Source organism: Neolamprologus multifasciatus, chromosome 10 (genome assembly GCF_963576455.1).
Source record: "Neolamprologus multifasciatus chromosome 10, fNeoMul1.2, whole genome shotgun sequence".
Classification (NCBI taxonomy): Eukaryota; Metazoa; Chordata; class Actinopteri; order Cichliformes; family Cichlidae; genus Neolamprologus; species Neolamprologus multifasciatus.
Window position 1 is genome coordinate 32,925,325 of NC_140448.1, and position 25,423 is coordinate 32,950,747.

At 45.3% G+C, this 25,423-nt stretch overlaps 2 protein-coding genes across 8 annotated transcripts in view; both read left to right on the top strand.

Annotated features, from left to right (window-relative positions):
• Positions 1-7,617: 7,617 nt before the first annotated feature.
• The window catches only part of LOC146510618 (rap1 GTPase-activating protein 2-like), a 53,399-nt gene continuing 35,593 nt past the window's right edge, over positions 7,618-25,423 (top strand). For 3 of the 7 annotated variants that reach the window (XM_085175716.1, XM_085175718.1, XM_085175719.1), the window contains exon 1: positions 18,123-20,234. Coding sequence is in view for 2 of the 7 variants with exons in the window: in XM_085175714.1 (XP_085031840.1) it covers positions 8,556-8,599; positions 15,651-15,686 (80 nt within the window). In the remaining 5 variants the exon portion in view is untranslated. Of the gene's footprint in view, positions 8,600-15,001; positions 15,687-18,122; positions 20,235-25,423 lie in introns of those variants that run through there. The other 4 variants (XM_085175714.1, XM_085175715.1, XR_014876574.1 and 1 more) reach the window with 3 other exon arrangements.
• LOC146510619 (uncharacterized) lies at positions 15,685-17,856 on the top strand. Its single transcript, XM_085175727.1, has 2 exons — positions 15,685-16,448; positions 16,639-17,856. The coding sequence occupies exon 2, from the start codon at positions 16,898-16,900 to the stop codon at positions 17,801-17,803; it is 906 nt and encodes a 301-aa protein (XP_085031853.1). The 5' UTR covers positions 15,685-16,448; positions 16,639-16,897; the 3' UTR covers positions 17,804-17,856.

Consider the following 25,423-nt stretch of genomic DNA (forward strand, 5'->3'; position numbering starts at 1 on the left):
GTCCCTGTCAGGACTCTTGCTGCAGCATTTTGGATCAGCTGAAGGCTTTTCAGAGAGTTTTTAGGACTTCCTGATAATAATGAATTACAGTCGTCCAGCCTGGAAGTAATAAATGCATGAACTAGTTTTTCAGCGTCACTCTGAGACAGGATATTTCTAACTTTAGAGATGTTGCACAAATGGAAGAAAGTGTAAGGACAAAAACGGCATTATTGACAAAAACAAGACACCCCCATAATCTTTTATTTACAATAATATATTTGTTTAAAATGTTCTGATTGTTCAAATATGTTCTTTTCTTTGATTGTTGTAAAATAATGTGTGCTCCAGTCTCCAATAAGACAGGGCTGGAAGGGTAGTTATTCCTCTGTTACACCACAAGAGGGAGTTTCTCCTGAAATGAGCAGCTTTAGCGGAAGTAAAGAAGCCCGGCCACGCAGTGCTCCTAACAACAGCTGTGTGAGACTGTACAAATGTGTAACAATGTACCATGTCTGTATATTTGCAGGTAAGCAGATACAATATAGTAAATAACTTGAGCTGTGTCTAAGGATAGGTCCACAGACCTGCAGAGAATGTGGGAAAGTTGGCCTTTAATCCCCATTATGTGTGGTTAGTGTATAGCTATTCGTAGATATGTAGATTAGCCATGAAGCTAACAAAAAGCAGCTACAGCTAATTCGCAAGTTCGCGTTGAAACCTCGTGGCATTGTAGGTGCATCTATGCCTGTATCGGGCTGTAATCACAGTGGATGAAAGCTGGTGAATCACACGATCTTTTGTTTATGTTTTTTTCCTTTGTGTAACAAGTGTCACCTGGCAGTTTGTTGCTCTCTGCCAGGTGATTGGCTGAAGAGCTGTGAAAAGGTAGTGGGTGGGGTGAAGTCAGTGCTCTTCTGTGGAAAAACCAGAGGCAATTAATTCACTTGGGTGCGAGTGGGTATACTGTCGTGTGACCACGAATTTTAATAGAAGAATTGATCAAGCCCTAGATCGACTGCGCGCAGGGAAACTGATCAATATTCTGTGCTGTCTCTGCTGTCCTTTTTTCGTTCTTTTGATTGATTTGTAGTTTTGTTTTGGTTAGTCCGTCCAGCCGTAAAGGCGGTTATTGATGGAGAGTAAGTTGTGTTAGGGCGGACTAACCTCCCTTTTTGTTTTTTGTTTAATTGTTTGTGCCACTTCCCTTTATCTCCCAGATCGCAGGCCATGCATAGCGCTGATTCCCAGCTGCGCTGAGACCCGAATTGTTTGCAGTGTGTGCCACGATTGCAGTGTCGCTAAGCGGGGTGTGATGGGTTGCAGTGTTGTTATTTTCGCACAGTTTGTGTGGTAAGTCTCATGTGCAGCTGGGATATCAGCTGGATGTGTTGTAAGTCCTGTCTGGAAATGACTGAGAATTTGTATGTCTAACTCATGTAATAAATAAATGATCAATTTATTTCTTTGCCCCGTTTACTCATCCCTTGTCCTCGGTTACATTTATGTTACTGTAAGGAGTAGTATTAGTGTTTTAAGTTTAGAAACAAGCCTGTCACTCACTAATGCGGTGTGCCTAACGAGCTGTGAGACTGTGTACAAATGTGTAAAGATGTGTATGTCTGTATATTTGCAGAAGATACAGTAAAGGCAAAGTCACAAAGCTATACAGGATTCAATTCCTTTTAATCCAAGTGTGCAACAAAAGCAGTCCTACATATTTGTTTAATATTAGATTAGATTTAGATTAGATGAAACTTAATTAATCCCTCGGGTGGGTTCCTCTGGAAAATTCAGTGTCCAGTAGCACAGCACCGACAGAAGTCGCATGTTACAGATACAATAAGGGGAATGAGAGTAAGGATATAAGCATAAATACACCATATATGCACATATATAAATAAAGAATGTAAAATATGGATAAATATGATTGCACACTTGAGTATATTGCACAGTGTTTATTGCACAGTCGAATATAAGAAAAAACAAATATTGCACACTGTAGAAAAAGCACTACAGCTCAGTTGTTCCCGCCCTCCTTTGTCCCCCTGTCTCCCCTGCAGTGAGGAGTTAAACAGTCTGATGGTGTGTGGGACAAAGGAGTTTTTAAGTCTGTTGGTCTTTGACTTTGGGAGAAGCAACCTGTCGCTGAATAGGCTTCTCTGATTGTTTACGACCGTGTGCAGAGGATGCCCAGCATTGTTGTAATATGTGCGTTGAAGGACATGTCCTGGTCAGACATGACTCCAAGGTTCCTCACAGTGTTACTGGAGGCCAAGGTAATGCCATCCAGAGGAAGAATCTGCTTAGATACCATATTTCTAAGCTTTTCAGGGCCGAGTACAATGACCTCAGTTTTATCTGAATTAAGAAGCAGAAAGTTAGCGGCCATCCAGGTCTTTATGTCTTTAAGACATTCCTGCAGTTTAACTCATTGGTGTGTGTTATCTGGCTTCATGGACAGATAGAGCTGGGTGTCATCTGCATAGCAGTGTAAATGTCTTCTAATGATGCTGCCTAAGGGAAGCATGTATAATGTAAACAGAATTGGTCCTAGCACTGAACCCTGTGGAACTCCATAATTAACCTCAGTGTGTGAAGAGGACTCTCCATTTACATGCACAAACTGGAGTCTATTAGATAGATAAGATACAAACCACTGCAGTGCAATACCTGTAATACCTACAGCATGCTCTAATCGCTCTAATAGGATATTATGGTCAACAGTATCGAATGCTGCACTGAGGTCTAGCAGGACAGGCACAGAGATGAGTCCACTGTCAGAGGCCATAAGAAGATCATTTGTAACCTTCAATAAAGCTGTTTCTGTGCTGTGATGAGCTCTGAAACCTGACTGAAACTCTTCAAATAAACCATTCCTCTGCAGATGATCTGTTAGCTGTTTGACAACTACTCTTTCAAGGATGTTTGATATGAAAGGAAGGTTGGAGATTGGCCTATAATTAGCTAAGACTGCTGGGTCTAGAGATGCTTTTTGAGTAAAGGTTTAACTACAGCCAGCTTGAAGGCCTGTGGTACATAGCCGATTATTAGAGATAGGTTGATCATATTTAAGATCGAAGAATTAATTAATGGCAGGACTTCTTTGAGCAGTTTTGTAGGAATGGGGTCTAAAAGACACGTTGATGGTTTGGAGGAAGTAATTATTGAAGTTAACTCAGAAAGATCAATTGGAGAAAAAGAGTCTAACTTAACATCAATGGTACTAAGAGTAGCTGTAGATAATATTACATCTGTGGGATGATTATTGGTCATTTTTTCTCTAATGATTAAAATGTTATTTGTGAAGAAGTTCATGAAGTCATCACTAGTTAACGTTAAAGGGATGGTTGGCTCAAAAGAGCTCTGACTTTTTGTCAGCCTGGCTACAGTGCTGAAGAGAAACCTGGGGTTGTTCTTATTTTCTTCAATCAGTGATGAGTAGTAAGCTGTTCTGGCTTTTTCGGAGGACTTTCTTATAAAGCAACAAACTATTTCTCCAGGCTAAATGATGATCCTCTAAATTTGTGACACGCCATTTCCTCTCCAGATTACAAGTCATCTGCTTTAGGGTACGTGTTTGAGAATTATACCACGGGGTCAGGTACTTCTGATTAGAGACCTTAGTTTTCACTGGAGCTACAGTATCCAGAGTCGTACGTAGTGAGGAGGTGAAATTATTAACAAGATGATCGACCTCTGTTGGAGTAGCGTTCAGATAGCTGCTCTGCTCTGTGTTGGTACAGGGCATTGACGATGATAACAGTGGTTGGATTATATTCTTAAACTTAGTTACAGCGCTTTCAGAAAGACATCTACTTTGATAAAGTCTACTCTCCACTGCTGTGTAATCAATTATTGTAAATGTAAATGTTATCAGGAAATGATCAGACAGGAGAGGGTTTTCAGGAAACACTGTTAAATGTTCAGTTTCTATGCCATATGTTAAAACAAGATCTAGAGTGTGATTAAAGTGGTGGGTGGGTTCTTTTACATTTTGAGAGAAACCAATTGAGTCTAATAACAGATTAAATGCCATGTTGAGGCTGTCATTTTTAGCATCTACATGGATGTTAAAATCACCCACAATAATTATTTTATCTGAGCTCAGAACTAAATCAGATAAAAAGTCTGAGAAATCAGACAGAAACTCTGTGTAAGGCCCAGGTGGACGATAGATGATAACAAGTAAGACTGGTTTCTGAGTTTTACAGCTGGGGTGGACGAGGCTAAGCATCAGGCTTTCAAATGAATTAAAAGTCTGTCTGGGTCTTTGGTTGATTAATAGGCTGGTGTGAAAAATTGCTGCCACACCTCCCCCTCGGCCTGTGCTTTGAGGTTTACAATCAGAGAACAGATGGGTTTGGCTGTCAGAGGGATGCTTTACTGAGCTGCAGGTCATGGAAGGGTAATAGAGTTTGAAGCTGGAGGATCTTTAGGTAAATATCCCATAAGGCTCATACAAGCTAGGTCCTTTAACTTTTGGTAGCCGTTGAAAGGATACAGTTGTGGTATACCAGTGGTCAGAAACACCATTATTACTTTAGTATTACTTTAACACAAAATCAGGGTTGACCCGGGACAACTGCACACACTATGCAGGCCGTTTCACATCGGACGCATGCGCTGTGCTCGCCGCTAACTAAGAGCAAAGGATCCAGAATTTGCTGCGCTGGCTGCTGAGCTCTGCTTGTATATCGTTTAGTAGCGGCGACTCTACGTGTACTAGATCCACCTGATCCTTGTCGTTTCAAAACATGTATCTCTCTGACTTTATCTCCTCTCACGGTTAAGCGATAAGAGACGTGAAAGGGCATTTATTCTTCCATGACCTACAGCTCAAAAGAGCGCCCCTTCAACAGCCAAACCCATCTGTTCTCTGATTGGATATTTAAATTTGTGATTGACATGACATTGACCAATCAGCTGAAAGGAAGAAAAAGTGGGTCAAAATTCGTACTTGTAAGTTGAAACTTGAGTGCAGAGTTCCCTCAGTGTGGCCTGCTCTGGCGACTGACTTCAGACTGATGTTAAATGTCCTGCAGGCTCCAAACGCTCGGCGTGTTACCGGCACGGCTCTTCCACGATGACTTACACGAACGTTTGCAGCTCATAAATGTTGTTTGTACTTGTATTTTTCTTCTTAATGCATTTGTTGTGCTGTGTGTGCGCTTGTGTCTCTCAAGGGTCATATTATACTGGGTAGATACATGAAATGAATTGAATTACGTAAGCTACATGCATGACTCCATCATATTCCTCCTTCATCGTGCAAAATGAAAAATATGGTTTTATAAATAGCTTTGTGTGCACAAACTGGTTCCAGGTCTGCAGTGTAAACGGTGCTTTTCATTGGTGGTAATGTGATGTAAATGTATTCAGCTGCTGGAGGGTTTTCATGGAGAATTAAACCTGAGGAATCCAAAATTAGAGGAACCCCTCTAAACGCTGCGTCTTCTTTTACATTACGATCTGCGACCTCTGAATCATCATAGCAGTGACTGAGCTTTTTCTCTTGTTGCCACACAAACGTTCGCTCTGCTGTCAGCACGGTAACACATTAACCGCCTTTACACTCGCAGCCTCTGCATGTGTTTACATGCAGTTTAGCCGGGCTGCACGCATGCATCAGGATCACCGATGTCAGACGGCCAGAGTGTGACGTCAAAGCATGTTCAGATGAGACACGACAGGTGAATCAGGAGAAGATTGACAAAGATGTCAGCCTGACACGCTCTCAGCTGCTTATGAGCTAAAGAAACAGTTAAATGTGTAAAATGTGCCTTTGCATCACTGCTGGAACATTTTCAGCAGCTCAGCTGGTAACGTTTGCAGAAAGTGCAGTTTAACCCTGTAACACCTACCGTAGGTCCGCTAGAGCTTATCTTTATATTTTTACATGCTGTAGTGCCATTTGTGGGAGCATTTCAAGTTGCTATACATCAATATAACTGTTACAGCCCAAATTATAATAATATGTATGCATTAAGTCCATAGTAATTACATAAATTGCAAAAAAAAGTGCAATAAACTACAAAAAAATTGAAAATCGTTTTTGTTTTGTTTTTTCCATATATTGCTAGTTAGAGATTTTTCAGAGGTTTATCCCTCAAAACTGTAAATACAAAAAAGTTGCACAAAATAGTTTACAACCACGAGAAATTTATTTTGAGTGTCTTCATAGTTTTATTGTTGAGATACACCAATTTTATACTGCAAGAAAAACTAAAATAAGTATTATAATGCAAATTTGCAAAAAAAAAAAAAAATCCAGCATGTGCATCAAAACAAACTATTTCCAACAGTGTGATTTAAGCTCTAAGCATCCCAGAAACTATTCAGAAAGTCATAAAGTCAAACACCAGTATAGGCTTATAAGGGCCTTGAAGGTAAAAAACTACATTTTCCGCGAAAATGACATCACTTCCGGTTTCGGGCAGGTAATGGCAGACATGCAATAGTTCACGCTGACGTCTATTCCAACGTAGGAAGTGTTACGAACAGCTGATCAGATTGGCAAAGGGTGTTTCTGGAATATTATGTTTTTGTTGCTGCAAGTGCTTTTTATGCAATTTTTGCAAAGCTATATGTGGAAGGAAACTGTGACCGAGGACAAGCTGATGGCATAAGATGTAAGTACAACTCCTCCGGTTTCATATGCAAAAACATTTAATGCACTAGCTCACGTGGTTTCAGAGCTACCGGGATTTAAAAATAGTTACGCAAAACAGAGCGTGCCGCTCTGACCGGTTTTAAAGGGTTAAAACCTGTCTGTCCTTTCAGTGATGAGTCAAAGTCTGCTTTAAATCAGGACACACTCTGAGAAGAGTCCAGTTCAGAGTTTTTAGTAATGAAACGAGTATAAGACACTCCTGGAGACTGGTTTCCTGGTCCAGTGAGAGCTGTGGGAGTATCATGGGGGAACAACAAGTCATTTACTGTGAGAATAAATAAATAACAGATTCTTATTTTAAAAAAAAAAAAAACTAATGAAATAAGACATCTTAAACAGACAGGCTTGGCTGGACAGACGAACTCAGAGGACAAAGTAAAGCTGTTAATGGAGAATCCGGCCAAACGAGCAGGAAGATACACGAAGCTTAATCCTTCATCTTAGACCAGTGCGATGATCGGAGCAGTTAAAGGTTCACCGATTTTTAACTTGGCTGTCCGTGGAGTCCAAACTCAGCCAACTGTTCACATGAACATCGGTACGTGATTCCCTTTGTACAACAGACGCTCTGCTGTCAATGCCAAAGTGCTTTTGAACATTCACTCTGATGGCTGCGTCGGAGAGCAAACTGGGGTTCAGCGTTGGCCGTTCAGGGATCAAACCTTCCAGTTATTAGATGAGCTGCTCTGCCTCCTGTTTCCCCGTTAGCCTGGTCACCACGGCAGGCATGTCCCACTGAAAGCTGACAGGCCAGACATTCAGGTCGAGGTTATCGAGTCAGGTCGAGTCCTCAAAGCGGCCGGGGCCCCTGAAGAGCGTTGGATGTGATAAATGCTCGCACACCTCAAGGGTCAGTGCTGATTTGCACGTATGAGCTCTAGAACTGCCACAGTGTAGGATGGGCCATCAGAGGAGCCGCAGCGTTAATGAGCCAGTGTCCGTTTCACTGCGTGGACCTGTGTGGCTGAGACAAACATGTGGTACTGACAGGAACTGCCCCGAGGCCTCGTCCCAGGCGGACACGCCCAGAACACCCCAACCGGCTCCTTTCTATGTGAGCGCCTTCAGGTTTGACCTGAGCAGCACACAAACATCACAGTGACATCAGGTCGAGTGGACGGCACAGCTGATGATCCTCCCACGCCAGCCAATCAATAACAGCGGGGCGTGGCTTTCTTTAGTGGGAGGGTCGTAACCTCCAATAAGACATAAGTGTTACGCCTTCAGACTGACGTGAAGGTGTGGATCTGTGTGCAGTAGACACTGAGCGCAGACTTCCCCACACTGGGAAGTGAAAGTTTCAAAGGTGGTCATTTAGGAAAGTGTGCGAGGTTTCCGCGCTGCTGTGTGTGTTTGTTAATGTTGGTACGCCTGAAGCCTCCTGAATAAAAATCCTTCCTCGTTCCTTTTCCTTTGTGATGTTTTCCTAAAACTGATGGATTCACAGATAAGAGTAAAAACTGCCGTCAGCTGCAGCCGTGTTGCATAACAGCAGGTCCCGTAAACCGACACGTGCTTCCATCCATTTATGTCCATTTATTATGGATGATAAGTTTTCAGCTCCTCTCCATCAGGCTGGCAGAGAGCGGGTACTCCCTGTAAACCTCCTCCTGCTATCCCTCTATGTCTCTCTACCCTCTCTCTCTCTGCTGGCTCTGTGCTGTGAAGTGAAGTGGGAGAGGAAGACGAGAGAGCAGCGTTACCGACAGGAGGAGGAAAAAGGAGAGGGAGGCGGCGGGAGTGTCTGACAGAGAGGAGAGTATTTATAGGAGGAGAGATGAGGAGTTAGAGCGACAGCGGAGGGAGAGGGAGTCAGAGGTACAAAGAGGGAGAGAGAGGGAGGAAAACCCAGACACAATAAGAAGAAAAGAGAGACAAAGAGGAGGAGGGCGAGCGAGGCACCATGCTGAGGAGGAAGAGGAGCGTGTCGTTCGGAGGCTTCGGATGGTAAGAGTGCTCGCCCTTTGATGAATGGCTGAATGATCTCAGCAGCTCTGTCCGGCACACTTTCTCTGGGTTTTTGAGTTCAGCTCGAGCTGCAAGGAATGACATCACGGTGACATCATCAGCTCTCAAGTCAAATTGTTACGTTCACGTGGAGGGATTGTGAATGTTGTTTAGATCAGGTGAGGGAAGCTGAACGCTAACAAAGTTAAAATGGGACATTTTTTGAATGGACTTTGGTGGGAAAGTTGTCGGGCTCTGCGAGTTCGTTCTTTGTGAGCGTGAGGCGCGTTTCTGTGTCGTCTGTGTTTCCAGTCGACCGACGGCGAGTTAATCAGCAACTTTCTGCGTTCGGACGAATCCAAAGGAACGTTTAGCTCTGCAGGCGTTTTCTGTCTTCTCGTCAGCTTCATTTGTTGTGTGGCACCAAAGAGGACAGCGAGCTCACACCCAGCACAGCAAACACATAATACATGTCTGCAAAAAGTCCACACAGTGCATGAAGATGCAACATTCTCCTTCCTTAATGAGAAAATCTGATATTTGATGTCCCAGCTGCTTCTTTCTTCTTCTTCTTGTTGGTGGTTTTGTAGTTAAACTCTCAGCTGACGCGTTCCACGATCATCGCCTGAAACAAAAAGTGGTCCCTCTGAAGGAATCAGGTTGATCTATTTCTTTCACTGAGCCCCAAATATTCACGTCATCATCGGAGGTCCTGCATGCATGCCTCGTCCTGCCCCTCTGCAGGCTTCCTGGAATCGGCCAATCAGAGCAGCTTGTTTCAGACTCTGCCAGAGTCCAAAAATAACAATAAAATCTTTTAAAAGCTGCTTATTTATTTTCTATTTCACAGTTTATACACAAATATATTCACAACACCTCGTTACTTATTTTAGATTTAAAGAAACAGTCACTGGAAATGTAAAAGTGTCACACGGAGCATTAAAGCTAACGACACAGATCTGGATCCTGAACAGACCTTACATCACATGCTGGGACCAGAGAAGAGCGTAACCTTGGTTACGACAAATGTGACCCAAAACACAGTGAAATAATATTTATATATTATTAATTACATACAAAACAACAAAATATGTACGAAATATTTAAATATTAAAAATGAGTTATAAAGTTTATTATGTATGTAAGTAAAAAGTTTATTATTTACTCAAATTCTTTGTGTAATACACTTTATAAATTAATTATTTAAGAAATGTTTTATTTATTTATATGTAATGTATAAATAAATAAAACATTTAAATGTATGTAATAAATGCCTGAAAAAGTCATAAATTTTGACAAAGGCATTTTTTTAATTATTAGACCACAATAATATAAAAACTTCAACTATTAATCGATATTATTAAAATAATGATGTATTAAAAATATTATTAATTGATAAATTCAGAAGTTCTTGAATATCCGTTTAAATAAAAAAAAATCCAAAATGTAAAATGTTATATTTTTTTTTTTTATTGGTTTATTGTTATTATTAAATACATCATGGAATTATGGAAACATTTAGTAACAAACATTAATTAAGTCTGTGAAGGTTCTCGGTCATCCAGGTCATCGTAGTCAAAGGAGCTTCAAAGAAAAGCGTCTGGACTTCTTTAAGTTACTTGAAGACGTTTCACCTTCATCTGAGAAGCTTCTTCAATTCTAAGGTCAAATGGTGGAGAGTCCCAGATTTAAACTCAGTGGGAGTTTCCCCCCACAGAGGGACAAAAGGACCCCCTGATGATCCTCTAATGCCTGAGCCAAGGTGTGAAACTGGGTGTGGGTCCCCAGTTGGTGTCGTAACAGAGGCGGTGGTTTACGACACCAACTGTCTGCCATCTATAATCCAGTTTTGAGTTCCCTCCCCAGACGCCTTAACGCCCACTCACATCCTGGGCCATCTGACCTCAGGAAATCATGATAAGGTGGGGCCAGGTTTCACAATGAACTCACCCGAAACTCTGGCTGATTGTGACCCACACCCAGTTTCACACCTTGGCTCAGGCGATTAGAGGATCATCAGGGGGTCCTTTTGTCCCTCTGTGGGGGGAAACTCCCACTAGGTTTATATCTGGGACTCTCCACCATTTGACCTTAGAGCTGAAGAAGCTTCTCGGATGAAGGTGAAACGTCTTCAAGCAACTTAAAGAAGTCCAGACGCTTTTCTTTGCAAGCTCCTTAAACGTTAATTAACATTCACATAAGAACTCATGTTTCATTGGTCACTGTTGGTCCTCCATACAGCTGCCTGTGTTTGACACTAAAATGTGAAATATTTACAGGAGAGAATCATTTGTGTCTGTGGGGTTAATGAACGCTGCAGGTCAGAGGAGGAGGAGGAGTGAAGGTCAGAGGGGAAACCAGCAGCAGCTCTGCGTCCTCTCGTCCTCGCCTCAGTGAGCCTCAGCCTGAGTCTGTGACCACAGCGAGTGGAAACTCTGACACAAGCTCTTCAATCATTCACCTCCTCCCCCACACCTCCTCCCCCCACACCTCCTCCCCCACACCTCCTCCCCCCACACCTCCTCCCCTCACACCTCCTCCCCTCACACCTCCTCCTCGCCTCCGACCTCCCCACCTCAGACCTCCTCTTCAGACCTCCTCTCATTTTACCCCTCTGTGTTTCATCCTTCCTTCCTCCTCTTTTGTGTCTCCTTGTTTCCTTCCACATCCCCTTCTTTACTTTTATACATCCTTGTTTTGTTTTTCTACTTTCCTTCTCTTCGTCCTTGTTTCCTTGTTTCCTTGCTCTGATTCTGTTTTCATTCATGTGCCTTTATTTCCTTTCACACCTCCTTCTGTCCTTAAATACTTTTTGTCCTTATTTCCTTTTATGTTTCCTTCTTTCACTCCCTGCATACTTCTTCCTTTTCATACTTCCTTGTCCACTTCTGTGTTTCCTTTCCTTCTTCCTTCCTTCCCTGGAGTCTTCTTGCTTCATTGCCTTGTGTCCTTCTATCCCTTCCTTCCAGGTCAAATTAGTTGCTTCCTTCTATGTTTCCTTCCTGTCCTTTCCTTGTGTTTGTCCTTGTTTTCTTTAGACCTTGTTCTAGTTTCATTCATGTGTCCTTCTTTCCTTCCCTATATGTTTTCTTTACTTCATTAAATATCTTTTTGGGATTTTTTTTATTTCCTTTCATACTTCCTTATGCCCTTAAATACATTCCTGTGTACTCATTTCCTTCATATTGCTTCCATATTCCCTTCCCTTGCACACTTTCCTGATTCTGTTGTTATTTCCTCCTATGCTCCCTTGGGTCCTTTCAGACATGTGTCCTTTTCCCCCTTCTTTTCCACCTTCTTTCATTGCTTCCTTGTTTCCTTCGGCGATACCTTTCCTAGTTTTTTTAATAGTTGAATTCCTTCAACACTTTCTCCTCATTTTGTTCTATACCTCCTTCCCTTTGTCCTTTCCTTGCGTTTGTCCTTATATCCTTCCAAACCTTCTTTTCCTTGCAGTGTCCTTCTATCCCTCCTTCATGTATGTCACATTCCTTTCATGCATCCTTTTTGCTTCCTTCTTTCCTTGTTTACTTCTTTGTTTACCTCCTCCTTTCCATCTGTCCTTGTGGTTTCCTTCCATGCACTCTTGATTCCTCCATCTCTGTTTCTTCATCCTTGTATAGCTCATGATTTCCTTACATAAAAAGAGAAGCTCCTGTCCTTCCCCACCTCCTCCTTTCCTTCTCTCTGTCTCATCATAATAAAATAACAGATGGTACGCCCTCACAGATTACCTCATGCCTCCTCGTCGTTCCTCTGTCCTCCAGCGTTTAGACCAAGCCGACTAATAGAGTTGCACTATTAAATAATGCAGGAGCGTCCTCGGGGCGGCTGCAGGAGCGTTTATATCAAACCCCTGGATGCTCCGCCCATCCTGCTCCACCCTCGCTCTCTCTTTGATGGCTCGACTGTCGCTGTCATCACAGTCACAGGACTCAAACCTGCAGCAGCTGCTGGGGCTTCACCCGAGACGCCGACATGTTTTATCCTTTATGTGAGGACGCCATGTTGGTTTAACGTGTTCGTTCAGACTTCTAGGTCGCTCTGTTAGCGCCGTTTCCATACTCAGTGTCTGAGAGCGGATGGGTCAAAGGTCACAGCCCAGATGAGCAGTGTGATGGTCAGACTGAAGCGACATCAAAGACATTTTATTGTTCGAGGAGTTTGTAAGTATTTTATTTTCAAACAAAGAACTCGAAACGTGACGATTTTAAAGTGCGAAACTCAATGAAAGTGAGAAATCTGCTGAATCATGTTTGTTCACTGAAGCAGGAAATCAGCTGTTTGTGTAACAAACTCATGTTAGTGGGAGTGGAGCCTCTGCTGGTCGCTGGAGGAAGTGCAGGTTTGAACGACGTCAGCTTTGTTTCCAGGTTGGGTTGGAGGGACGACACCATCTTTGTTTGTGTGTGTGTGTGTGTGTGTGTGTGTGTGTTGTTGGATGAGTTATTTATGGCCTGTGGGAGTGGAGTTTTCTCAGAGTCATCATACTCAGGCTTTTAAAGTTCTGCTCGACCACACGCTCTCATCTCATCTCCTTCTCTCCTCTCCTTCTCTCCTCCACACTTGTCACCTGATCTGTGTCTCCTGTTAACTCTCACTTGTGGTTTTCAGGCTGTTTCCCGTCACAGTGAGGTTGCTAACATCTGTGTCAGTAGGGCTGGGCTCTATCGTACCGTTCACGGTAACACCGGTGTAACGTTGGGCAACGACAGGAAAATGAAACATGGCGATAGAATCTGGGTAAAACGTGCATGCGCACTGCCTTTGTTTACATACGCACATGGCGGCGACGCAGAATGAGAAGAGCGAAAGTGGATCGTTGAGTGAAACAGATGAAGCTGAACTGGTTTGTAAAAATGCTGCAGCTTCACTGGTGGAACTGGTTTAGCTTTCGTCCGTCAGATACACAACAAAGCACTATTTTTGGTAGCGCATGCTAGCGGGCCGTCGTTATTACCGTGTTGTTTGGAAAATACGGCGCACTTAAAATCAATCCTTTGATTTTTCTGAAAGTCGACAGAGCCCCTTATAATCCCGTGTGCCTTATGTATGAACTCTGGTTGTGTTTACTGACCTCGAAACGATTTTATGTGCACGGCGCTCGAAAATCTGTCAGATGTTTCAGTACGACTTTGCTAAGCTACGAAGCCGCACCGCTTGATGGATTGTGGGAGCATTACGGCTATCGTAGGCGGAGCCTCGCGGAGTGATACGTACTGTGCTTCAACATAATATTACTGTATTGTGTGTGTATAACTGTTTTTAAGTTTTGTGGATATTATACATGGTTATGCTGAGGATATGTCGGCCAGTTTCCACTGGAAATGCCTTTTGGTTAAACTGTCAGCAAAGAATTTGCATTTGCACTGTTACATGTTTATATAACTTTAATGCAGATAAGAAACAGATGCTTGTTTAACCCTCCTGTTATGTTGCAGGTCAGATTAACCCAGGAACATAATCAGTGGTCCTTCAAACCAACGTAACAGGAGGGTTCAGTGAAAATACATTGATGGGTTTTTGCACTAATAAAGTTGAGGAGTTGTAAAGTATTTTGTCTGGTGTCAGTTATATCGTTATCGCAAATTTTCAAACGTATATCGTGATAAATATTTTTGGTCCTATCGCCTGCTCTAGTGTCAGAGTCTATCAGCGACGAGCGCCGTGGCGTGTATGACAGACCTGCGTTACAGCATGCATGAGACAGCGACGATCCGTGCAGCGTAACTGTAGTGAGAGCAAATCTGAACCTAAACGTTCCCTCAGCGTCACAAAGTGGAAACAGGTCTGCTGTCATGTCTCTGCAGCGTCTGGATGCTTCATCATCATTGTGAGTGAGGTGTGATGCAGGTACTGATGAACAGCGGTTATTTCACACCCTGGGTGGTTTGGACTCCACCCTCCAGTCAGACCTGTGTGTGGTGCTCAGGAGACCGAGCCCAGTGAGGGGGGCGTGCTCAACCCAAACAAGTCCCTGGATCACCCTGCAGTGGGGCAAAGAGAGAGGTCGAAGGTCGAACTTATGGAAACGCAGTCGGTGACAGAGAGACGTCCAAGCCTCTGAGCCTCAGGCTACGTCCACACCAGCCCAAATAGATTTGAAAACGCTGTTTTCATCTGAAAACGCTCGGCGTCCACACTAGCGTTTTCACAGAGTTGTGCGTCCACATTGAAACGGTCCAAAACACTTACGTTGCAGTCCTGCACATGTGCAAAAGCCAGTGAGAATTAAATTAGAAGGAAAGCTCTCTGCAGCACGGACAGGCTGATATTAATCTGTAACAGGGCTGTCAAAGCTGAGAGCAATCAAAACAACTGCTGCATAACGCCCTCCACTCTCTTATTGGTCACATGACTGCATCACATGACTAAAATGTCATCGTTTTAGAAAGTCTGCGTTTTCGAGTGTCCACACTGCGACGGGACAGCGTTTTGAAATGTGTTTTTCGAGAGCGTTTCCGAAACGCTGCGTTTTTCCTTGAGGAAAACGGCGCCTCAGTGTGGACGGGAGGCCAAAACAGCTTAGTGTGGACGTAGCCTCAGGAACCCACTTTCTACACATCACCTCTGAGTGTAAATATTCAAATGTGTTAAATAGATAAATGTGTTTCCTGCTCTCTGTGGGGTGCAGAGCTCTGCTGGACGTGTTTCAGTTAAACTGGGAGGAAACCATGATGACTGTGCGCTGCTTTAGACTGTGGACGTTTTTCTCTGATTTCTGATTTTCCAAACGAAATGAATCCCAGATTATCTGAGACGGACTCTGAAGTCATCAGTGGTTCCTGCGTCTGCTGCTTTGTGCTGTTTTATTGCGCTTCAGCGTCATCACAGAAACACATCTGAGTCGGTGGCGCTGCAGCACTTTAATAAACAGGTTTTATTGCTGTGAACCTCTGAGCTCACACCTCGCTCAGGTTGCTGAGGTTAATAGAGAATGCAGATAGAAATCTCGTCCTCCACCTCGGCAATGTCCTAACGTTCCTGCTGTTATCAGAGCGCGCTCAGTGCACCACATGTTAACGGTGTCTCTCTCTCTCTCTCTCTGTAGGATTGATAAGTCTACAGTCAGCACGCTGAGAGCTCGGTGAGTAACAACCCTGAATCACACAAAGACCGCACTCAAGTTGTTCCACTGCCAGAAATAAAATAAGAGCAGCAGCAGCTTCACCTCCCTCAGCCTGAGCTTCACTCTACCAAACATCGTTCTGATGTGTTTGATTTAGCGTGTTGTGTTTCAGGCTCTGGAGAACAGCTTGTTATCTGCAGCTTCTTCCTTTTAAAGGGCCAATCTGCTCGTAGAGGATGGTTCCTTATTGTGGCGGTCCATTAAACCGAGCTCTGGAACCGGCTCTGGTCCGGTCCCTTTACCCAGCTGCTCAGCAAAAAGCAGTGAAACCCCTCGGTGGTGCCCAGAGTCAGCATCAAATTCAAATTTTATTTGTCACACACACACAACCATACACAGTATGACATGGGGGTGAAATGCTTGTAGCTGCGCAATGCCCGACCATTAAATGACAGAAAAAAGTTTTACAGTATTTACAATTTACTACAAAATTTACAAATTAACTTAGGAATTTACAGTAAAAATAAAAATGTGCAAACAGCAGAGAGAGATTATAAAGATTATAAATTATAGGAAATTATAGGAAATGTGTGGTGGTGCGTGTGGTGATGTGATGTGTGTGAGAGTCCAGTCTTATAGTGATGTGTGTGGGAGAGTCCAGTCCTACACCTGGTTCAGGGCCCGAATAGCCTGGGGGAAGAAGCTCCTCCTCATTCTCTCTGTTTTGGCCTTAAGGGAGCGGAAGCGCTTCCCAGACCTCAACAGTGAGAAGAGTCCATTGTTGGGATGGGAGAGGTCCATCATGATCTTGCACCGCTTGGTGTAGATGGACAGCAGGTCAGGGAGCTCTGATTGAATGATGCGTTCGGCTGAGCGCACCACTCTTTGCAGATCTCGTCTGTCCTGCTTGGTGCTGTTCCCAAACCAGGTGCAGATGTTTGCCGTCAGGACGCTCTCGATGGTGCAGCAGTAGAAGTTCTTGAGCACCTTCAGTGGCAGATGGAAGTTTCTGAGTCTTCTGAGGAAGAAGAGACGCTGACGGGCTTTCTTAACCTGTGTGTTGATGTCAGGCCATAAACCGAAGCTGTCAGTGAAACCACTCACTTCAGCCAGATGTGCTCCTTTATATTTAGTCCATCGTGTTTGCTCGTCCACCCCGTCCAAATGAAGCCCTGCTTCCTGCTTCCTCCATCCATGGATTCAGACCTGCACCTGTAGGCCCAGGAGGGATGAGTGCAGGTCAGGATCCATGGATGGACGGATTATGGTTTAAAGGATCTGGTGACCTTGTTGAAGCTTCTGATGATCCTGATGGTTCTGATGGTTCTGATGGTTCTGATGATCCTGATGATCCTGATGGTTCTGATGGTCCTGATGGTTCTGATGGTCCCGATGTTTCTGATGATCCTGATGGTTCTGATGATCCTGATGGTCCTGATGGTCCTGATGGTTCTGATGATCCTGATGGTTCTGATGGTTCTGATGATCCTGATGGTCCAGATGGTCCAGATGGTCCTGATGGTTCTGATGGTCCCGATGTTTCTGATGATCCTGATGGTTCTGATGATCCTGATGGTCCTGATGGTTCTGATGATCCTGATGGTTCTGATGGTTCTGATGATCCTGATGGTCCAGATGGTCCAGATGGTTCTGATGATCCTAATGGTTCTGATGGTTCTGATGATCCTGATGGTCCAGATGGTTCTGAGGGTCCTGATGGTTCTGATGGTCCAGATGGTTCTGAGGGTCCTGAGGGTCCTGATGGTCCAGATGGTTCTGAGGTTCCTGATGTTTCTGATGATCCTGATGATCCTGATGGTCCAGATGGTTCTGATGGTCCCGATGTTTCTGATGATCCTGATGGTTCTGATGATCCTGATGGTCCTGATGGTTCTGATGATCCTGATGGTTCTGATGGTTCTGATTATCCTGATGGTTCTGATGATCCTGATGGTCCAGATGGTTCTGAGGGTCCTGATGTTTCTGATGATCCTGATGATCCTGATGGTCCAGATGGTTCTGATGGTTCTGATGATCCTGATGGTCCTGATGGTTCTGATGATCCTGATGGTTCTGATGATCCTGATGGTCCAGATGGTTCTGATGATCCTGATGGTTCTGATGGTCCTGATTGATCCTGATGGTTCTGATGGTTCTGATGGTTCTGATTATCCTGATGGTTCTGATGATCCTGATGGTCCAGATGGTTCTGAGGGTCCTGATGGTTCTGATGATCCTGATGGTTCTGATGGTGATGATGATCCTGATGGTCCTGATGGTTCTGATGATCCTGATGGTTCTGATGATCCTGATGATCCTGATGGTCCAGATGGTTCTGATTATCCTGATGGTTTAATTAGACTGACAAACTGCGGCGCACAGACCTGCGGCGGTTTAACGTGCGTTACCATCATAATCATGCTGATTATGGATTTAATGAGGTCAAAACATTTCTAGCTGCTGTTTGTATGCAGACAAATATTTTGCGCCGCTCAGCTGATGCAGGGTTTACAGGAAGAAATCGATATGAGCTGGTTTCAAAGGTGAAGCAGATTACTGTGAACAAAAGAAGCAATTATACTGTTTTTAATGAGCCAAATATTGAGACCTGTGGAGGTGCTGATAAGGACGCTGCGTTTATGCTCCTCTGCTTATTTCTCTCATCAGTTTGATCTGTTTTTGAACATTTGGCAGGAACAAGGATGACAAAGTGCAACCCTTGTGCTGATGTGCTGCAGCCTCCACATCTGTGTCAGCCTGCATGTCTACTTAAACTTGCTTTTTTAAAAACCTGCGACATCCGTCAACTAGAAGTTTGAAGACTAAAGTCAGGCTGACTGCTGCTTTACTCCAAAGCTCGTCAAACAAAACGTTGACCTGGAAGCTTTAAAGAGACGTTAGTTTGGGTGCGTTCACACGTCACACCGCAGAGTCCGAAACTGGAGTTACTGCCATACGGTCACAAAGCGGCCACGAGGAGAGTCACTGCAGAACGTCACGATGTCACGGTGAAGCTGACCTTTGACACTTTGGATTTAAAATGTCATCATGATGTCATTGCTTCCTGTGAGACCTTTCTGTGACGTTTTGTCATGACTAACATTTGACATGCCAAAAACCTGCTCAGTTGATGACCTTTAACCTTTCGTCTCTGGGACGTCCGCTGGTTTAGCTCCCGACGTTCACATCAGGAGAAAAACGCGGAGCACGTTGGAAGCTCTTTGTGTTCCTGTGAGCCTAAAGACTGATCTGATTTCAGCTGGAAGATGAAGATGCTCTCTGCGGTGGAGCGGGAGGATGAGTGCTGGGAGCCCGAAACCTGAGAGAGGGCAGGTCACAGGTTTGATCCCAGTCTGCAGCACGGCCACACAGCGGGTTGGAGAGGATCGTGGGATGTGTTCCACAGGTGACGCTCGCCGTTACGACCGACAAGTGAGTGATTTTATAGAGCAGCCGTAAAAGCACATGGTGCACTCAGGCCTCCGTAAACGGGATCGTTACCATCGGGCGATGTGTGCGTGACTCATGCATGAGCAGTCACACCAAGTCTGCACGCTCACTTCACGTGCACGCCTCGTTTTGGCTGCTTCACTTTGCACATCGTACACCTAAAGAACGAGCACGTAGCTTAAACGCCAGAAATGTGCGGACAGCGCTGTAACGCACGTCTTTAACAATCCAATAACACGCACTGCCTGTAAGTCCTTCGTCAGAGGTCTTCCTCCCGTGTGTCTGCTTGACAAGCGCCCACATGTGGCCCGCTGTGCGTCTGTGGGGAAGGTGACCGCGTGTCCGACAGCTGTTTTCCCTCCAGCAGGTTCGCACTTCAACGTCCGCACGTGCTGCACGTCTGTGGTGCTGCTCGTCACCCCGAGAAGCTCATTGGTTGGGTGGTGTGGATCGTCTTCCTGCAGAGGCGCGGCGTCTGTGTGTGAGCTGCTTCACCACCTAGTACAGCAACCTCACAGAAGCCATGTTATGTGTCACATGATGTCATTAAAAAGTTGCGTAGTGTGAAATTATCTCTGTCAACATGTTTATTTCTGCTGGAGCCTCTGCTGGACGCCAGAGGAACTGCAGCGTGCGGCTGTGCCTTTACTGAGTGCAGGTAATCTGTGATGTAACTTGAGGGTAAACTACTCCAGGATGAAGTGAGTGTGACAGGAAGCTGAGGGTAGTGATGGCGAGCTCCGTCTCGCACAGAGGTGTTTGTAACGCTCACCTGCACAGAGACGCTTTAAGGTCATCGGATTTCACTTCAGGCTGAACGTGCTGAAGCTCAGAGCCTGACGAGGGGGAGAGATGTGCAAACATTCACAGTCCGGACTCAAACTCCACCACATCCAGTGAGAGCATCCTCCCCTCCCCCCTCCCCCCCCCCCCCCCCCTCCCCGCCATCCTCCATCTGCTACTGGCTCTCGCTCGCTCTCTCTGAAAGATTAAGGCGCTATAAGCTTAATGGACCCTGACGTTACAGGAGAGAGAGAGGGGAGGGCTGCTGGTGTGTGAGAGCTGAGTGAGATGCTCAGTAACCGTCGGCAACGCAACAATGCCACACGACCACTGGTGAGTCTGGCAGTCCCTCCATCTGCATGTGTGTGTGTGTGTGTGTGTTGCCTTGTTTTTGCTGTTTTCATTTACAACGCGATCATGTGACTCGTAGTCTCAGCTCTGAGGTGTTCAGGTGTTCACTGAAGTGTCGGTCCAGTTTACGTCTACACGTGTAAATTACTGATGACAGACACTCCTCGCTCAGCGATCAAACTCTGGAGTTTTCTGTGAGGACGGTTTGCAGAAAAGAACGACGGCGCCGATTGGACGCTTTCAGCCAGGAAACTGAACATCTGTGCAGCTGCACGCTGACAGCTGCAAGACAAACAACGAGGAAAATATTCACAAGTCTCGACTTAGTGAAGAAAACCTCCTCACACTCACTCAGCACCAATTATAGCTCACACACACACACACACACACACACACAGACACACACACACACACACACACACACACACACACACACACACACACTGGGAAATGTGAGCTGCAGAGAAGTGTGTGTGTGTGTGTGTGTGTGTGTGTGTGTGTTACACACCAGACCGTCTGTCTACAAACAGGAGCCAGCAGTGCTGCTCGTGTCCTACTGTCGTTTCTGTTTGTGATGCTGTTGTTGTTGTTTGTCTCTGTGCCGTCTCCGTGGCGACTCAGTTTCATCCCTGTGAAAGCTGCAGAGCGCCGTGGCTGCAGGGGAGGAGCGCGCACGTTTCTAAAAAGTCAGTCTTATTGTTTCGTGAATTGCCTGCAGCTCTGAGCGAAGCGTGGCGAGTTACACAGCGGCAGAGTACGGCCTCATCGGCGCCCCCTGCATGCAGTAGTGTTCACTGCAGACACAAGGGGAGGAGCCGTTGTTTCAAAGTGCACGACGTTTAATACGTTCCTATCTCGTGCTGACAGCGACGGTGTTTTATGTCGTCTGGAACAGGAAGTTGATGAAGAGCTGCTGACTGTGGTTCAGCCTGGTGAGGGCGTGTTCGCTCCCTATGAGTCGTATGACTCACAAAAACTAACAGAGGCTACCTCAGGGTCGCCCATCTACAGCTGCTGTGAGCGTGCGCTGTCATGTGCTTTGAGCAACTAGCCGCAGCATTTTTTTAGCTTAGCCCTCTGTTTGTGTTTGTTCTGCTTCCTGTTTTATTTTGCTTTTCCTGTTGCTGTCTTTCCTTTTTTGGATTTTCAGCTCCACCTTTATCCTTTCCACCTGTGCTCTACTCCCACCTGTGTCTCTTGATCACTCCATCCTCACACCCACAGAAATGTGGGACAAAGTTTCTCCATGAACGCTAACGTCCACGGCGAGGTGCTTCCAACTGAGCTTACACAAAGAAGCAGATAAAAAACATTTATTTCAAATTACACAGTCAGCACCCCTGCTGTGTTTTGCGGGAAACCCCGTTTCTCGCACGCTCCTGCGTTTCTGACTGATCAGTCGAGTCTCATTCCCGAAAGCTGGACATATTTAAGCGTTTTGATGTCATACGCAGCAGGTCTGTGGTTCTTCAGCTGTCAGCGAGCCACACGTCGACCGAGTCTCCGGGTCAGAGCCTCCACGTCACGGGTCCATCCTGCACATCACCGTGGAGGAGACGTTTGTGCTGCTCCTGGCAGGTTCTCCAAAGTGGAACTGATCCTGGGTGGGAAGCAGGACACGAGCGGATCAGTGGGTGTGGACCAATCACAGGCCTCGGAGACCAAACTGGTTGTAATGATCACAAGGACGTGAAAGGTGTGATCCGAGCTGAAGCTGCTGTTCTAACACAAAGAAACAGGAGTGAAAGCGTGGATGTTCACACAGTCATGAAGCACGAAGCCGCCGCCGCCATCCTCACTATTTTATTTTTAATGAATGTTTCACTTGGTTTCATTTTAAAGGTTCACACTGGGAGGGGGCCTCCTGTTGGAGAAACTCGAGGGTTGAATTTAAATTTTAATGAAGAGCTTTGATGTTCGTCTGAAACTCAGCGAGCCTCCTGGCTGTGAGAAACGTGAGAAAATCCATTTTTCACAACCGCAGAGAATCACCTGCACAGGTGGATGTGTCACACTGTGCCCACGGTTTATGAGCAGTAACTCGCCGTGACGCGGCCGTGAGGACGAGCTCTGTTCACATGCAGACCCTGATGTCACATTTAACACGTGCACTGTGTTCACAGCTGGTCCTGTTGGCTGCAGTTCCCCCAGGGGGCGCTCTCAGGGAGTCCTGAATGGGCAGCATGCTGACATTCAATTCAGTTTTATTTATATAGCGCCAAATCACAACAAAAGTCGCCTCAAGGCGCTTCATAGATACAGAGAAAAACCCAACAATCATATGACCCCCTATGAGCAGCACTTTGGCGACAGTGGGAAGGAAAAACTCCCTTTTAACAGGAAGAAACCTCCAGCAGAACCAGGCTCAGGGAGGGGCGGGGCCATCTGCTGTGATTGGTTGGGGTGAGAGAAGGAAGACAGGATAAAGACATGCTGTGGAAGAGAGACAGAGATTAATAACAGATCAACTCTTCTGTCCTTCAGCTTCTCCAAATTCGTCGACTCCTCCGACAAATTTTAAAATGACTCTTATTATTCTTTCTGGGTCACAAAATAAACGTTTAACATATTTTCAGGCGAGAATCTGTGTAAACTTAAAATATCTGCTCTGTTTATCAAGACGTCACATATTTGTGCTTCGACATTTTCGGAGACGTCTGTTAACCACCAGCTCGACAGCTCGCCGGGAGCTCGAGCGTCACTGAAGCCGCCGAGAACGGCACAACTCCCGCACATCATTTTCAGATCACCGCGGAGTTTCGCTGCTCAGGCTAAACGTGATATATAAGTCACTTAGACAACCTAAAATGTTATTGTTGGGCTTTTTTCAGTGTTTTATTTGTTCATGAGTAAATCGGTTTGGCTGAGATTAAAGTTATTAGATTAGATTAGATTCTTAAATCTGGAGGAAGATTTTGTTTTTCAATAAATATTAACGTTAGCCCGCGACTTTGTTCCAGTTTTGAATTTTGGCCCATTGTGTATTTGAGTTTGACACCCCTGCACTACTGTCTCGAGGATAAACAGAAGAAAAACATTTACCCAAAAATAGAGCCCCCTTTATTCTGGGCGTGCTCGATAGCGCCCCCAGTGGAACAGGAAATCCCACAGTTTAAAAAGTTTCCAGTATTTGAATAAAGCCACGCGCCCAGAGTGAGGGGCCTGTGGCGGCCATCTTTGACTGACAGAAAACTCAACACTGGAACCATCGAACATTTAAAGAGCCTTCGAGGGGAACTGTTTTAGTGCCGCACTCGGGCTGCGCTCCTCAGAAAACATGCCGCAGGTGTCAGAGTGTCAGGAGCCTGCTGTTTGAGTCTGGGGGCCTGGTGCATTGTGGGAATGGCTCAGAGGGACGTGTTGACATCAGTGTGTGTGTGTTGCATGAAGGTGATGTGATTGGCTGTGACGTTCAGTCAACAGCGCGGATAACGAGCCAGCTGAGAGTCGAGTTAAAAGCTCAAGGGTCTGTAACACACGCACTCTCGTGCCGCCTCGCCGCAGCGCTGTGGACGCCGTGTACCTCACACACCTTCTCTGACCTTTTCTCTCTCAGCAGGCTTCATGTTCTCGGTTCGCGCTGACCTTTGTTTTGCTTCCTGGTCGCTCTGAGCGCTCCCCGAGGAGCCACATTTGGGTCGGTGTTGTAGATGAGCAGCAAACAGAAATGTGAGGCGACTCGAAGCTTCTTAAAACAATCTGCAGTTTTTAGCGGTGCTGCTGCAGTCTGATGAAAACAAACTAACATTTTCACCCAGACGATGAATCAAACATCTGTCTAAGCTGCCTCCAGTGGACAAAAGAGGAACTGCCGTTCCTGTGGTCAATAAGCACTCGTGTGCCTCTGAGGACCCCGGATTGACCGAAGTCTCCCATCATTGGCCGGTTCATGGAAGCCCTGAATGAGGCTCTCACAGAGCTTTAGACCACATGACTGATGTTCTCTGATTGCTGATTGGATGCTGTTCAACGTCCTGCTCGTGTGCTCACTGCACCTCTGCAGAAACGCGCTGTGATGAATCAGATCTGCTTTAATCCACAAAAAGCAGCCGCTGACCTAATTACAGTGAAACAAAGAAAGAAGAGTAAGTCTAACTGGTGTTTGGAGCAGGAGGAAGAGGAGGCGGTGTTAGTCACGTGTTGGAGCGCCTCAGGTTTCACTGTGAGGCTGCACAGGTCCATCAGAGCCTAAGTGTACCTAAAATAGTGGCGTGGACAGACGGGGAGATGCATTTCCTCCTCTGATGTGTTTGAGCTGAAGTTGTAGATGGAGGGTCATACAAGGTGCAGCAGCGTTTCTTTTACAAACACAAACTACTCAGCGTGCGTGTTCCCGGTTAGCATGAGATGAGGCTTTTACTTTGAAATGACTCGACAGGAATTCTGGGACATATGGCCCGGCCTACTGCGCCTCTGATTGGACAGTGTTTAGGGAGCGCCGGAGAGCCGGTGTTACTGAGCTACGTCCCTGTCACCATGGGAACAAAAGCCCTTTGCTCATTGGCAGTGATGTCAGTCATAATTCATTAGCCAGTTAGCATAGCATATATGATCCTCATTTTTAACATATTATGAGTAAACTACGATTAAAAACGAGCGGCTGCGATGACAGAGCAGCAAAGTGTGTACAGAGGTCAGAGGTCAGCGTCTCCACAAACTTCTGCAGGACCACAGTCTGCAGCCACAGCTGTCTGAGCTACACCTGAGCCGGCGAGAGCAGCGAGCTCCCGGCACATCGTCTTCAAACGCCCGCGGTCTTTCACTGCTCAGGTTAAACATGATAAACAACATAAAATGTTATTGTTGTGCCAGCGTCCGGTTACAGTTAGATAGCGAGGAGCAGACAGAGTTTCACTCCACCGAGTTCAGGACATAATTCTGGAGGCTAGACCGTCACCGTCGCTCACTTCAGTTTTCAGTTTTATTTGTCATATGCAAGTTAGCACAGGGTCGACATCGCAATGAAATGTGTTTGACGAGCAGCAGTCACTCAGCAGCATCATACAGTAGAGAAAATATAATAAAATAAAATAAAGTAATAAAAAAAAGAAGAAAAATAGTAAGGAGCAAAATATTAGAGAGACGTGGTAAAAGAGAAAAGATGACTAAATATATATGTATCTATAAATATAAATATATCTACACTAGTGATTAAATAAGAAAATCTTGAA